This window comes from Thalassophryne amazonica, chromosome 12 (assembly GCF_902500255.1).
Source record: "Thalassophryne amazonica chromosome 12, fThaAma1.1, whole genome shotgun sequence".
Taxonomy (NCBI): Eukaryota; Metazoa; Chordata; class Actinopteri; order Batrachoidiformes; family Batrachoididae; genus Thalassophryne; species Thalassophryne amazonica.
The window spans coordinates 23,306,811-23,321,627 of NC_047114.1; the positions used below are offsets into that span (position 1 = coordinate 23,306,811).

General features: G+C 40.1%; 1 protein-coding gene across 1 annotated transcript in view; it reads right to left on the bottom strand.

Moving 5' to 3' along the window:
• LOC117521451 (gastrula zinc finger protein XlCGF57.1-like) overlaps nucleotides 1-14,817 on the bottom strand; it is a 54,480-nt gene that overhangs the window by 28,718 nt on the left and 10,945 nt on the right. Inside the window, exon 2 of the mRNA XM_034182750.1 lies at nucleotides 6,297-7,975. Within this exon, the coding sequence (XP_034038641.1) occupies nucleotides 6,621-7,898 (1,278 nt within the window). The 5' untranslated portion in view covers nucleotides 7,899-7,975 and the 3' untranslated portion in view covers nucleotides 6,297-6,620. Of the gene's footprint in view, nucleotides 7,976-14,817 lie in introns of the transcript that reaches the window.

Genomic DNA, 14,817 nt, shown 5'->3' on the forward strand with positions numbered 1-14,817 from the left:
ATTTAGAGATGATGAAGGCCACTGTGCTCACTGGAACCTTCAAAGCAGCAGAAATGTTTCTGTACCTTTCCCCAGATTTGTGCCTCAAGACAATTCCTTTGACTTTATGCTTGGTTTGTGCTGTCAAATGTGGGATCTTACGAGGTCTGTCAATAAAGTAACGGACCTTTTTATTATTTTTTTTTAAACTATATGGATTTGATTCATATGTTTTGACGTCAGACAAGCTTGAACCCTCGTGCGCATGCGTGAGTTTTTCCACGCCTGTCGGTGACGTCATTCGCCTGTGAGCACGCTTTGTGGAAGGAGTGGTCCCGCCCCCTCCTCGGATTTTCATTGTCTAGAAATGGCGGAATGATTTGGACTTTTTTTCCATCAGAATTTTTTCAGAAGCTGTTAGAGACTGGCACCTGGAAACCATTTGAAAAATTTATCTGGCTTTCGGTGAAAATTTTACGGGCTTCACAGAGAATAAGGACTGTTACTACAGCTTTAAGGACGGCTTTAAGGACACTCGGCAGAAAACGCCAGATCATTTCTAAGCTGATGGCTCTGTGGATACGAGACCATCGTGTGCACTTTCTCTGGTTATCACAAGAGCTGGACATCAGCCATTTTCCGTCAGATTTCACTTTTAACAAGAGATTTTCTCATGGAAAGCCACGCGGAGGCTTCGTGCGTAACGACCGATTCGCTGTTTGAGCGAGACAAAGAACACCTCCATTTTGGCGTGTCATGGGACAAGTTGGGACATGCCTATCTCGCCTTTCAATGCTTACCAGTCCAGTAAGTATCAGAGAAATTGTAGAGAGCTGGTCTTGTCCTAACTTGTCCCATGACACGCCGAAACGGAGGTGTTCCTTTGTCTCGCTCAAACAGCGAATCGGTCGTTACGCACGAAGCCTCCGCGCGGCTTTCCATGACAAAATCTCTTGTTAAAAGTGAAATCTGCCGGAAAATGTCTGATGTCCAGCTCTTGTAATAACCAGAGAACGTGCACACAACGGTCTTGTATCCACAGAGCCATCAGCTCAGAAATGATCTGGCATTTTCTGCCTCGTCGTCGCAGCTCGGAACGCGGCGCGCCGAGCGTCCTTAAAGCCGTCCTTAAAGCTGTAGTAACAGTCCTTAAAGGTCCGTTACTTTATTGACAGACCTTGTATATGTAGGCAAGTGTGTGCCTTCTCAAATCAAGTCTAATCAACTGACTTTACCCCAGGTGGACTCCAATTAAGCGGTAAAAACATCTCAATGATGGTCAGTGGAAACAGTATACACCTGAGCTCAATTTTGAGCTTCATGGCAAAAGCTGTGAATACTTATGTACATGCAATTTCTTAGTTTGTAATTTTAATAAATTTGCTAAAATCTTAAAAAAAAAAAAAAAAAAGAAAAAGTTTTTTTCACATTGTCATTTTGAGGAAAAAAATGAATTTCATCCATTTTAGAACAAGGCCATAACAACAAAAATGTGGGAAAAGTGAAGCACTGTGAATACTTCCCGGATGCACTGTAAATGGACTACATTCATATAGCGCTTTTCCATCTGCATCAGATGCTCAAATACTGTATCACAAACTCCAAATACATACACCCATTTCCACCACAGGAACTCAATCTAGGACCTATGCTGTAGAGTTCAGGAACAGCCCGTCAAGTAGTGTTGAAGACTCACAAAGCTCTCCATAACATCGCGGTAACAGCAAGCATCTTATGCTGGTGTGAGCTAGGAAGCAAACTTTAAAACAAGTCAAGGGGTGGATTCATGAACATTTCCAAGTCACTGAATATCTTGGACTTCATTTCCATCAACCTTTAAGAAATGCAAATAGTATGGTACTGTATGGTAAATCTGTCTGGAGGAAACAGTTCTCAAAAACTGAGTGACCATGCAAGAAGGACACTAGTGAGGGAAGCCGCCAAGACACCCACAACAACTCCAATGTTGCTGTGATTGGAGATAACTGTGTGTAGCACAACTTTTGTCTGTTGCACCATCCCTCATAGTGAAGTGGAGCAGAGAAAGATTTTCATACAACAAAACAAATCTAGGCTTGCATCTCTCATGTACCTTCTGGCAAACTGTAGCTGAAATTTCACATCTTTTTAAGAAATTTCTTCTCTGAGACACTACACCGTGAAGCTGTATAACTGGTGATGCAAGTTAAAAGTTCTACTGTGCGCAGTTTCAACAATCACAGCCACAGACTCCTATCACTTCCTCAGAGTTGTCTTGGTGGCTTTCCTCACTCATTTCTTTCTTGCATGGTCACACAGTTTTTGAGAACTGCCTCCACACAGTGTCATACTGTTTGTATTTCTTAAAGATTTATGTAAAGACACAGTGACTTGGAAATGTCCATGTATCCATCCCAGCTTGTCTGAAGAAAACGATGTAAAAGTGATTTACTGTAAATTCATCAAAAGGTGCCAATACATTTTATGTCAGGATTTTTTGTTTCACTTTATTTGTTCATGTTGCCAAATAACTTTGGACATTCTTAAAAAAAATATTTTGATTCAGCAAAATTGCTTTGTTGCATTTATTTCAGACCCTACATTAAAAATGTGTACATAAAATATAGAGGTACTATTAATTCTGACCAGACTGTGTGTGCATACATACATACAGAGAGAAAACAATGTAACAGTTAGATGTAAATATGCCCATTCGAACAAAGAGCATGGAATAACACGTGCTGCTAAATCTTCCCTGAACAAGTTTTCATTCAATTTACACTTCCCCATGTCATCCTGTAAGTACATCTAGCTAATTGAAAGTGTCTCTCGCTGAACGGTCCAGCAAGAAACACGAGATTTCTGCATTTTGCTATTTTACGTTGCATAGCGTTACAAGCCTTTACTGAATTATAAAAAGGTGGTTCGGGCATCTGGTAAGGATGCCTGGGAGGTGGTCCTGGCACATCCAGCTGGGAGAGGCTGGAAGCCCCAGGACTAGGTGGAGAGATTATGTCTCCACACTGGCCTGGGAACACCTCGGTACCCCCCAGTCAGAGGTGGTTAATGTGGAAAGGGAAAGGGAAGTTTGGAGTCCCTTGCGGTTGAAAATGTGTCAGAAGATCCTACTTTCCGTGTCTTGGTATTTTTAAGACCTTTGAAAGACTGACTTAAGATACTTTTTTCCAGTTTCCAGTAAAAGAAGAAAAAAAAAAATCACTGCATTGATAAACCCCTTGTCCTTCCACAAGCTATTGTGGAACATCCCTCCATAAGGGTGCCTGGTGATGCAGATAGCCTAATTAAAGCCCAAATCTTTAAGGTCCTGGTTTTTCCCATCTTACCACCCGGTTGAGATGTTGATGCTGGTCTGAAAAACACATATCCTTTTGGAATAGTTTTGACTGTGTTTGAATGCTTGATCGCCAAAGTAAAGGTCAAACAATGTCATCATCCATTGCATTCTATGACATCACGTTACCCTGTAACGTGGTAACTAAGCATGACACACGATGCAAACTATTCCTTTTTAAAACCCCATTAACTCAACCAATAATTTGCATCACTTTTTACCAAAATGAGAGTAACTTTAAGTTTTGACTCCTGTACAAACTGAAATTGACCTTTGTCACCATTCCTGTTTTTACCCCGTAACTCCAACATTCAATATGACTGGAGCGTCTTTTAATTTTGACCCCTGTGTAATTCTTCAATTGACCCCTACCTGGCTGCCTATTGAAAATTCAAGTAGCCAATCGATTTTTTTCCAAGAGTAATGTCTAAGGAGTATTTTTGCCTAATTTGGTGCTTCTATCACCATTTGCACGATTCCTCTGTAAATATTCTATCTGCTGCACTATCAGCCCTCTGATGCCTTTCATTCAAGTTAAAACTGAAGAGGAATCAGTGCAGCTCATGAAGCTTCATGTGCTGTCACGTTGGAGGAAATGTCAGCAGCAACGCAAACATCGCAAAGCAGATGAGAGCTCCATCTTCACTGTGGGTGATAAAATACTTAAAATGCACATAAACAAACAAAAAAGACACCAGTGTGAATGCCGAGAGAAACTTTATTCAATGTGACGTCATTTCTGCCTTCATGGGGTTAGGTCCTTTTCACAACCAGTCATATCAAAACATTAATAAGGCCTTGTTTACACTGCCAGCTCAAATTAGATTTATTGTAAATCTGATTCAAATCCACTCTCACTGATTGACTGTCCAGAACATATACAGGAAGTGACCAGATCTGAGTCCCCATTTAAATAGTCTTATCCATATTGTTTGCTGTGGTAACAGGACACACCCAGGAAAACCATGGACAACAGCGAACTGTGCCTGTTTTGTCTGAAATGGTTATGTGGAGCCCAGACAGTTAACAGGCACTTTATGTCCTCGTCCATCCAGTTTATTATTCTCCGCCATGCTCCAGTTTTTTTTTTTATTCCCTCTGTATGAAATACGGGGGATATAGCTATCAGCATGTCTGTCTATCCATTTTCGCTTGTTACTGCAGTATCTCCAGAACCAGTTGACCAATTTCATATTTAGCAAAAGGGTGTACGTGTGTGATCCAGTGATGGAAGTGGGCCATAGGATAAAAAGAAAAACAGAAAATGTTTGGGAAGGGCCAAAGACCCGAAGCCCCTGGCGGGGGTCTGGGGGTTCTCCCCCAGAAAAAATTTGAGATCTCAGATTAATTTTGATGCATTTTCAGGGCTATTTGCCCACTAAAAACAAACAAACAAACAAACAAAAAACAATTTGTTGGGTCAGGTCAATTTTTCCACCCTTCTTTTCACACAACTTGTATTGTACTACCAGCTTTTAATCCAAAAAACACAGTGTGGTTCAGAAAACTACACTATCAAGTAATGACAATTCAAATAACTGAAAAATAATGATCGAGTTTGACAGTGATTGATTTAACTTCCTGCAGCTAAAAGCTAATTTAACTGATAAACCTCAGCAGAGCACAAACGTCATATTGTTTTCACTCACTCACCTCAAACTTTTTGTCCATTGCTCACTCAAGTTAAACTCTCGTCTGAATGCTAACAGCATTAGCATTTTTAGCAGCTGAAGGCTTCACCCGTTAGCTCCGCTTGATGTATGATTACTAGAAAAAAAATTCAGCTTATGACTTTTAATGTCCACAACAAAGTAAACTGTTAGGAAAACAACAGTGCAGTCCCCCAAAACATGACTTTATAAACTCTTAAACCCAAAACAAATAAACCCTTCTTCTGAAATTATTGGGGGCTTGCAAACCAACATTATGCATTACTGCCACCAACTGTTTGGGCATGGAATTGAATGAATGGACTGATGTACGTTGTCAAAAATAACACGGAAACATTAACCACGCGAGTAAAAACCCTATTTTCCGGTAATTTCCAGAAAACTTTCATCACTGGTGATCCCCCGACACCAGTCGATTACAGTGACCTTGGGGTCAATTTCAATGTCACAATGAGCTATTTAAGATATTGTCATAGTCACCCTTGGTAACGCAATATCTCAAGAACTAGTTGACCAATTTCATTCATATTTAGCATAAGAATGTACTTGGGTGATCCCCAACAATTTGTATTACTGATTTGTGGGGACCATGGGGATATATCATCTCCTGATGACTTGTTTACCGTTTTCTTTGACTTTTTTCCACTTATTCCAACTCCACATGTAAGGTGCCTCGAATCAACTTCCATCTCCCCGGGACTACATTATTTTTGTTCATGTCACGCTGCAAGTGATGCAGAGGACACTTCGGAAAAATCAGATCTCAGGTGGTATTTTGCTATCCACTGCAAAATAAATAAATAAATAAATAAAATCAAGCTAGATACAGTTGGGATATGCTAAAAATCTGATTTTGAGTGGTAATGTGAACAAGACGTAGGTTTTCTACTAGGTGGCAAAAGTGGCTCATGCACTTTGTTCCAAAACAGAAGGTCCCCAGTTCCAAGACCACCTGTACCAATTCTCCATGTAATGTGAAGTCTTGTCAGGAAGGTCAAGCATGCAAAACCTTCCTAAAATCAACATGTGATACAAACCACACTAGACAAAAGCCAAAAGAAATTCTAATTCTTGAATAAATCGTCTATGACAACTACATCGAATGTGTTATAAAAAGGTGGGTATTAACAAGGAAATGACAGTGAAGTACAGACTAAAGTCAGACTATGTTTTCTGAACCTTTAACTTGTGTTGTTATGAAGATATGTGTGCATTTCGTGATTACACCAACCACTTTCTGCTGACATCATTAAATGAACCTGTATCTACTCAAAAAGGTTGAGAGGCCAAGTTGCATTTTAGGTCTTTAAGTCAAATGTTTTTTTTTTTCTTCATTTCTCTTGGATTTATTTTTAACAGAATGCAATGGACCACAGACCTGGGGTCTGTAGTTGCATCCTAAACATTGCTGGCATTGTATCTGAGGGCACTTTTCAAGATGGTGACCATTCCCTTAATTGGTGATAATGCACCTTGTGGGTACTTGGGTGATCAGAGATTGCCTCAAGGGATTTCTTTACGGTTTTCATCATAAGCCCCATCACCGCCCACCACAACTGGTATTACATCTATTTCTTTCAATGACCATATTGTTCGTAAGTTAATTTTAAGGTCTTGTCATTGTGATTTTTGTCCCTCTTTCAGCTCTTTTCCATATGAATTTTCATATGTCTGTTCAGATTACTTTTTTGTGTAAACCTTTTACCACACTGAGAACAGCCAAATGGCTTTTCTGTGTGAATTCTCATGTGTCTGTTCAGACTTTTATCTCCAAACCTTTTACCACACTCAGAACATCCAAATGGCTTCTTTCCCGTATGAATTCTCATGTGTGAGTTCAGATTATTTTTTTCTCCAAATCGTTTACCACATTCAGAACAGACAAATGGTTTCTTTCCTGTATGACGTCGCATGTGCCTGCTCAGGTAACGTTTTTCTCCAAATCTTTTACCACACTCAGAACAGTCAAATGGTTTCTCTCCTGTATGCATCCTCATGTGTCTGTTTAGGTAACGCTGTTCTCTAAATCTAAAACCACACTCAGAACAGCCAAATGGTTTCTCTCCTGTATGAATTCGTGTGTGTTTCTTCAGATTGTTTTTGTGTCGAAATCTTGTACCACACTCAACACAGCCAAATGGTTTCTCTTCTGAGTGAATTTTCAAATGAGTGTTCAGATTGCTTTTCTGGCTAAATTTTTTACCACACTCAAGACAACCAAATGGTTTCTTACCTGTATGAGTTCTCATATGTGTATTCAGATTGCTCTTTGCTCTAAATTTAAAACCACACTCAGTGCAGACAAATGATTTCTCCCCTTTATGACTTCTCCTGTTTGTGTTCAGATTGCCCTTCTGTCTCCAACTTTGATCACACTCAGAACAGCAAAAGAGTTTCTCACTTGCTTGAATTCTCACGTGGTGCTCTGAAAAGTTCATGTGGCCAAATGCTTTTCCACATTCAAGGCAACTGAACTGTCTCCCAGCAATGTTATGTCTGCTATCACTAACAGCGGTATTGCCATTTATCAGGCAGTTAAAACCTGAACAAAGTTCCTTAGTGTGGCTCCCTTGATAACTGCAGTCAGTCTCAGTCTCAGAACTGTCTGAACTGCTGCCACTAGTATCAGGCTGTAAAGTATATACACTTGAGTTGCTGACTGGATGTGGTCCTTGATAGTCCTCTGCATCAGCTTGTGCTGTCAGTGATCTATGCGTACTTGAGCTGCTGGATAGAGATTCTGCCTCTGTGCTCTCCTCAGTTTGGCTTTGATGAACTTCTGAGGACTGTGGTTTTTCTTCATTTTCACTCTTGACAAGGACAACAGTGAAAGGTAACTTAGTGACTTTAGCCTCTTCCAGCTGGTGAAGCTGCTGTCCCTCCTGATTTATCCAGAGTGCCTCTTCTTCCTCTTTCATGTCCTTGTGGGCAACACTCAGCTCAAACTCCTGTTGCTCAGAGAGAATGTCTTTGCTCACCACCTGCTCCAGCTTTTCTGCAAAGAAGTAACTGATTTAACATCAACATTAAGAACAGTGATCACAATAAAGATAAAGAAGTAGAGTAGTGAGTTTCACCTGATGGAAGTTATTGAACTGAACTAAATGATTATGTGGAATTATACATCAAGACTGCTTGGTTTAGATTTCAGAAATGACCGAATTGGTCCTAGACAACATATTTTAGCAACTAAAGTTGAGTTGAACTGAATCAAACTCAGGTACAATTTTTGCCTTGGTAGTACACAAATAGATTGGGTAGTGTTTATAAAATAGGTAGCTGACATTTTTCAAGGGTGGTACTAAATTACAGAAAGTTTCTATAATTAGTTGGAATAGCGAGAGTCCAGAATGTTTTTAGAACTCATGATAATGGCAACATGAAACTTAAGTAAACTGACTAAACCAACTGAACTACAAACAATAAATTACTAACTCTAACAACACTGTTAAACTAACATGAACCAAAATAACAACATCTAAAACCCCAAACTCCCATGTTGCATTGCAGCATAATGTCTATTGTTCACTGTTGTTAGCTAATATTGCTAATTTCTCCAAAAATATTAGTCCTATCAACTTTGTTTTTGCAGCATTCAACCGTAACCCAAAATACATAAGCATGCCAAACGGCAAAGGTCAGCTCTCCCTAGTTTCTCCGTGATCAAAGCCAACATACACATGCATACACGCATGCACGCACAAGTAAAAACATTACTGTTTTTGGGGTCGTCTCATTGTTGCTCCTCTAGTGCATGCAACTCCATTGACACTAAAGCAGCTGAAACTGATTAACAACACTCCCCACTACTGAACTGACAACATCAATATCCCAGAAGTTGAATTGATTTGATCCCACAAATACACACACGCCACTTGGCTATTGTAATATAGATATTTGAATATCTTGCAGAATTTTGCAGGATACACTGAAAATGCCTCAAAACACTGTAGTATATATGACAAACCTGTATGTGGCACTGTAAACTGTGGAAGCATTTTGTGAAAGATCCACAAAAATGGAGAACAAGACAGCAGCATGCACATAAGTGGTGTAAGATAAGGAGCTAGTCAATGTAGCAGCAGAAGCTACAACTTTTGCAAAGCAGCACACTGAGTAAAATAAAGCATTTTAAGAAAAAGAGTCTGGGTTGATCATCTTAAATAAATTTATTGCATATTTAAAGCAAAACAGTGTTATTGTGTACTTTTAAAATAACACGCCGCAGTGTGTTAATGCACTGGCTGATCTGCACCTCGCAGACGAGAAACGATGCACACTTTAAGTGACTCAAACTTAACTATTAAAAAAATGCCTTTATTTGGATTCAATCAGAGTACTGATCAACAGGATGAACAGCGAATTTATCAACGCATCTGCACTCAGCCCAGTTTTTCAGAGGCTGTGCTCATGTTCACACGCAGTTTCCACTGAAACTCCTATCCTCCAAATGGTTTGTGCTGACACTCCCGCATTCCACCCAGGGATTAGTCTCTCCCCACAAAGAGTGTCACTTCTAATGGAAAAATGGTGTACTGTTTAGTTTTCAAGGACGAGGCAAATGGGAGAGGTCATGTTGGTAAGTGTTATACATCCCCTGATGAAGCCGAATTGGTGAAACGTTGGGATCCTCTCTCCCTTTTATTTCTTTTAATTTTTTTTTCTTTTAATACCTTTTAAACCTTTTTTTTTTTTACATGGGAAATTGGATTTTGTTTTTTACACACACAATAAAAGTAAGTGTTACACTACACAGCTAACCAAAATAACTGTGTTCTCTTGCTTGCACAATCGCCTCGACACGTTTGAGCTCCGGGTCATAAACAAACAGCAACACATGGCCACTTTCTATTGCGTCACTTTTTCTTTGCATTTTCACTTTGTTTGTGTATATTTTCCCAAAAATTCAGAGAAAGTGCTATGTTTCTGCTGGGGACAGACAAGGGCTGTCCTCAGATCTAGCAAAATTGTGTTATATGCGTCATAATTTATGCCTTGAGCACCCACCCTCAAACGAGACTGTGCTGCCCAATACGGTGCTCCAGGTGCACTGTTTTCAGTCACAGAAAACAAGACAGGTTCTTTTATATATATATCTTTAGATAGAGTATCTCGTCAATAGTTTTACATCCTCATTGAAGACAACTTTGGATGCTGTAGCTCCTCTGAAAAAGAGAGCTTTAAATCAGAAGTGCCTGACTCCATGGTATAACTCACAAACTCGCAGCTTAAAGCAGATAACCCGTACGTTGGAGAGGAAATGGCGTCTCACTAATTTAGAAGATCTTCACTTAGCCTGGAAAAAGAGTCTGTTGCTCTATAAAAAAGCCCTCCGTAAAGCTAGGACATCTTACTACTCATCACTAATTGAAGAAAATAAGAACAACCCCAGGTTTCTTTTCAGCACTGTAGCCAGGCTGACAAAGAGTCAGAGCTCTATTGGGCCGAGTATTCCTTTAACTTTAACTAGTAATGACTTCATGACTTTCTTTGCTAATAAAATTTTAACTATTAGAGAAAAAATTACTCATAACCATCCCAAAGACGTATCGTTATCTTTGGCTGCTTTCAGTGATGCTGGTATTTGGTTAGACTCTTTCTCTCCGATTGTTCTGAGTTATTTTCATTAGTTACTTCCTCCAAACCATCAACATGTCTATTAGACCCCATTCCTACCAGGCTGCTCAAGGAAGCCCTACCATTAATTAATGATTCAATCTTAAATATGATCAATCTATCTTTATTAGTTGGCTATGTACCACAGGCTTTTAAGGTGGCAGTAATTAAACCATTACTTAAAAAGCCATCACTTGACCCAGCTATCTTAGCTAATTATAGGCCAATCTCCAACCTTCCTTTTCTCTCAAAATTCTTGAAAGGGTAGTTGTAAAACAGCTAACTGATCATCTGCAGAGGAATGGTCTATTTGAAGAGTTTCAGTCAGGTTTTAGAATTCATCATAGTACAGAAACAGCATTAGTGAAGGTTACAAATGATCTTCTTATGGCCTCAGACAGTGGACTCATCTCTGTGCTTGTTCTGTTAGACCTCAGTGCTGCTTTTGATACTGTTGACCATAAAATTTTATTACAGAGATTATAGCATGCCATAGGTATTAAAGGCACTGCGCTGCGGTGGTTTGAATCATATTTATCTAATATATTACAATTTGTTCATGTAAATGGGGAATCTTCTTCACAGACTAAGGTTAATTATGGAGTTCCACAAGGTTCTGTGCTAGGACCAATTTTATTCACTTTATACATGTTTCCCTTAGGCAGTATTACTAGACGGCATTGCTTAAATTTTCATTGTTACGCAGATGATACTCAGCTGTATCTATCCATGAAGCCAGAGGACACACACCAATTAGCTAAACTGCAGGATTGTCTTACAGACATAAAGACATGGATGACCTCTAATTTCCTGCTTTTAAACTCAGATAAAACTGAAGTTACTGTACTTGGCCCCACAAATCTTAGAAACATGGTGTCTAACCAGATCCTTACTCTGGATGGCATTACCCTGACCTCTAGTAATACTGTGAGAAATCTTGGAGTCATTTTTGATCAGGATATGTCATTCAATGCGCATATTAAACAAATATGTAGGACTGCTTTTTTGCATTTGCGCAATATCTCTAAAATTAGAAAGGTCTTGTCTCACAGTGATGCTGAAAAACTAATTCATGCATTTATTTCCTCTAGGCTGGACTATTGTAATGCAATATTATCAGGTTGTCCTAAAAGTTCCCTGAAAAGCCTTCAGTTAATTCAAAATGCTGCAGCTAGAGTGCTAACAGGGACTAGAAGGAGAGAGCATATCTCACCCATATTGGCCTCTCTTCATTGGCTTCCTGTTAATTCTAGAATAGAATTTAAAATTCTTCTTCTTACTTATAAGGTTTTGAATAATCAGGTCCCATCTTATCTTAGGGACCTCATAGTACCATATCACCCCAATAGAGCACTTCGCTCTCAGACTGAAGGCTTACTTGTAGTTCCTAGGGTTTGTAAGAGTAGAATGGGAGGCAGAGCCTTCAGCTTTCAGGCTCCTCTCCTGTGGAACCAGCTCCCAATTCAGATCAGGGAGACAGACACCCTCTCTACTTTTAAGATTAGGCTTAAAACTTTCCTTTTTGCTAAAGCTTATAGTTAGGGCTGGATCAGGTGACCCTGAACCATCCCTTATTTATGCTGCTATAGACTTAGACTGCTGGGGGGTTCCCATGATGCACTGAGTGTTTCTTTCTCTTTTTGCTCTGTATGCACCACTCTGCATTTAATCATTAGTGATTGATCTCCGCTCCCCTCCACAGCATGTCTTTTTCCTGGTTCTCTCCCTCAGCCCCAACCAGTCCCAGCAGAAGACTGCCCCTCCCTGAGCCTGGTTCTGCTGGAGGTTTCTTCCTGTTAAAAGGGAGTTTTTCCTTCCCACTGTTGCCAAGTGCTTGCTCACAGGGGGTCGTTTTGACCATTGGGGTTTTTCCGTAATTATTGTATGGCCTTGCCTTACAATATAAGGCGCCTTGGGGCAACTGTTTGTTGTGATTTGGCGCTATATAAATAAAATTGATTTGAATTGATTTGATTTTTTTCAGCTCAGATCGTGACTGACGCGTGCAGCGTAGCGAGGAAGAAGGTACATATCATGCACCAGGAAACGTGGATTACCAGGGTTGTTATTCAAGTAATTCAACGATTTTTGTTGGTTAGTCATGAAAAACAAAAGTGGATTTTCACCCTCATCACTTGGCAATGTAAATGTACATGCTAAATTTAATTATGCTACATCGCAAGTCCCGGCAATGTAAAAATTGCACATAGTGATGGCGATATTCAAATGATATACTGTGCAGACCTATGCTGAATGATGCTGCAGGCAGCATAACCTTCTTCACAGTATCTCCAGATGCTTCCATGTCTGTCACATGTGCTCAGGTTGAACCTGCTCTCATCTGTGAAAAGCACAGGACACCATTAGCAGACTTGCCAATTCTGGTGTTTTTCGGCAAATGTCAATTGAGTGAAATGGTGCCCGCCAGTGAGCACAGGGCCCACTACATGATGTCAGACCCTTGGACTGCCCTTATAAAGTCAGTTTCTTATTGTTTGGTCAGACACATTCACCCCAATGGCCTGTTGGAGGTAATTTTGTAGGACTCTGGCAGTGCTCATACTGCTCCCCTCTTGCAGAAAGGAGCAGATACTGATCCTGCTAATGGGTTAAGGACCTTCTACAGCCATGTATAGCTCCCCTAGAGTAACAGCCTGTCTCTTGGAATCTCTTCCATGTTCTTGAGACTGTGCTGGGAGTCACAGCAAACCTTCTGGCAATGGCACATATTGATGTGCCATTTCGGAGGAGTAGGGTCCAGGTACCACATCATGTTACCAGTAGTGACACTGACCCTAGCCAAATGTAAAACTAGTGAAAAAATAGACAGAAAAGATGAGGATAGAAAACATATCACTGACATCCACCAGTAAAACCAATCTTGTTTTTGGGGTTGTCTCATTGTTGCTCCTCTAGTGCAGTGATTTTCAACCTTTTTTGAGCCGCGGCACCCTTTTTATATTTACAAAATCCTGCGGCACACCATCAACCAAAATAATATTATAATTCTATTACCTCTGGTTTTGCGCAAAACCCAATTATCGCAATAGAAAATCGATACAGAAAACACCGCATTTCAAAAATCCTCAAGCATTTTGCGCTCTGATCTCAAGTAGGGCTGTCACGATTACGAATTTCTGGAGACGATTAATTGTCAGACAAATAATTGCGATTGACGAATATATTGTCTATTTTTTTTCTTTTTTTCCCTTCTTTATAGTCTCCTATTGTAGTATAATTACACAACTCTGGAAGAACGTTTGGCTTCTGTGAGTGGAGAAACTGGGAATGGTGCAACATTTTTATTTTTATCTTCATTTTACATACAGTCCCAACTTTTTCTGAATTGTGGTTGTTTCTGTTGCATTTCTGAAATTGTTTCTCCTCATCAGTCATGTTTTGTGCTTAAACACTGCATTAAGCCCATATTGAACAAATAAATACCTTTGGAAAGTAACAGCTGTTAAAGTTCAGAGTTCTCACCTGCTTTTTGTGATCTGTGCATCTGAACATCACCACAGCTTCTCCATGTCAGGGTTTGTTTTTGTTTTTTTTTTGTGGCTCAGTTCATTCATATATTCTCATTTTTTAAATATGTTTTTAAAGATATTTGACCGTTTATTTCATCTCATGATCTCATAAATTCAGCATACGACGCGCACATGATCAGACCTTTAGAGAAAATTCAGAGAGAAGTAAAGGCAGCTTCACGTTTTCGTTTTCTTAATATGTTCACTCGGGTTAAAATCCTCTCTCTGCTCCGCGCTCGCTGCGCAGTGAACGTGTCACGCCTGCATTCAGGAATCTCCCTCACCCACCCCCCTCCCTCGCAGTCTGCAGCCTGTTAACTCCGCGCGCGTGCACACACACACACAGGCACAGACACAGACACCGACAGCTCCGCATTTTAGACGGCTTTTGAAGAAGACGGCACTGTTTTAATCGGCCGTCAGCCTCCTTGTTATTGTCCCGCCTTAAGACGAGAGCGAGGCTGCAGCACAATACGTCAGATTCTGAGTCGTTTTATGCTTTGTGGATAAAATAAATAATTCACGGTAATCGCGAATATGAAAAATAATCGCGAATATGAAAAATAATCGCGATTGACGAATATTGTAATAACTGTGACAGCCCTACCCACGGCACCCCTGACGATCGATCACGGCACCCCAGGTGCATGCAACTCCATTGACACTAAAGTAGCTAAAACTGATTAACAAC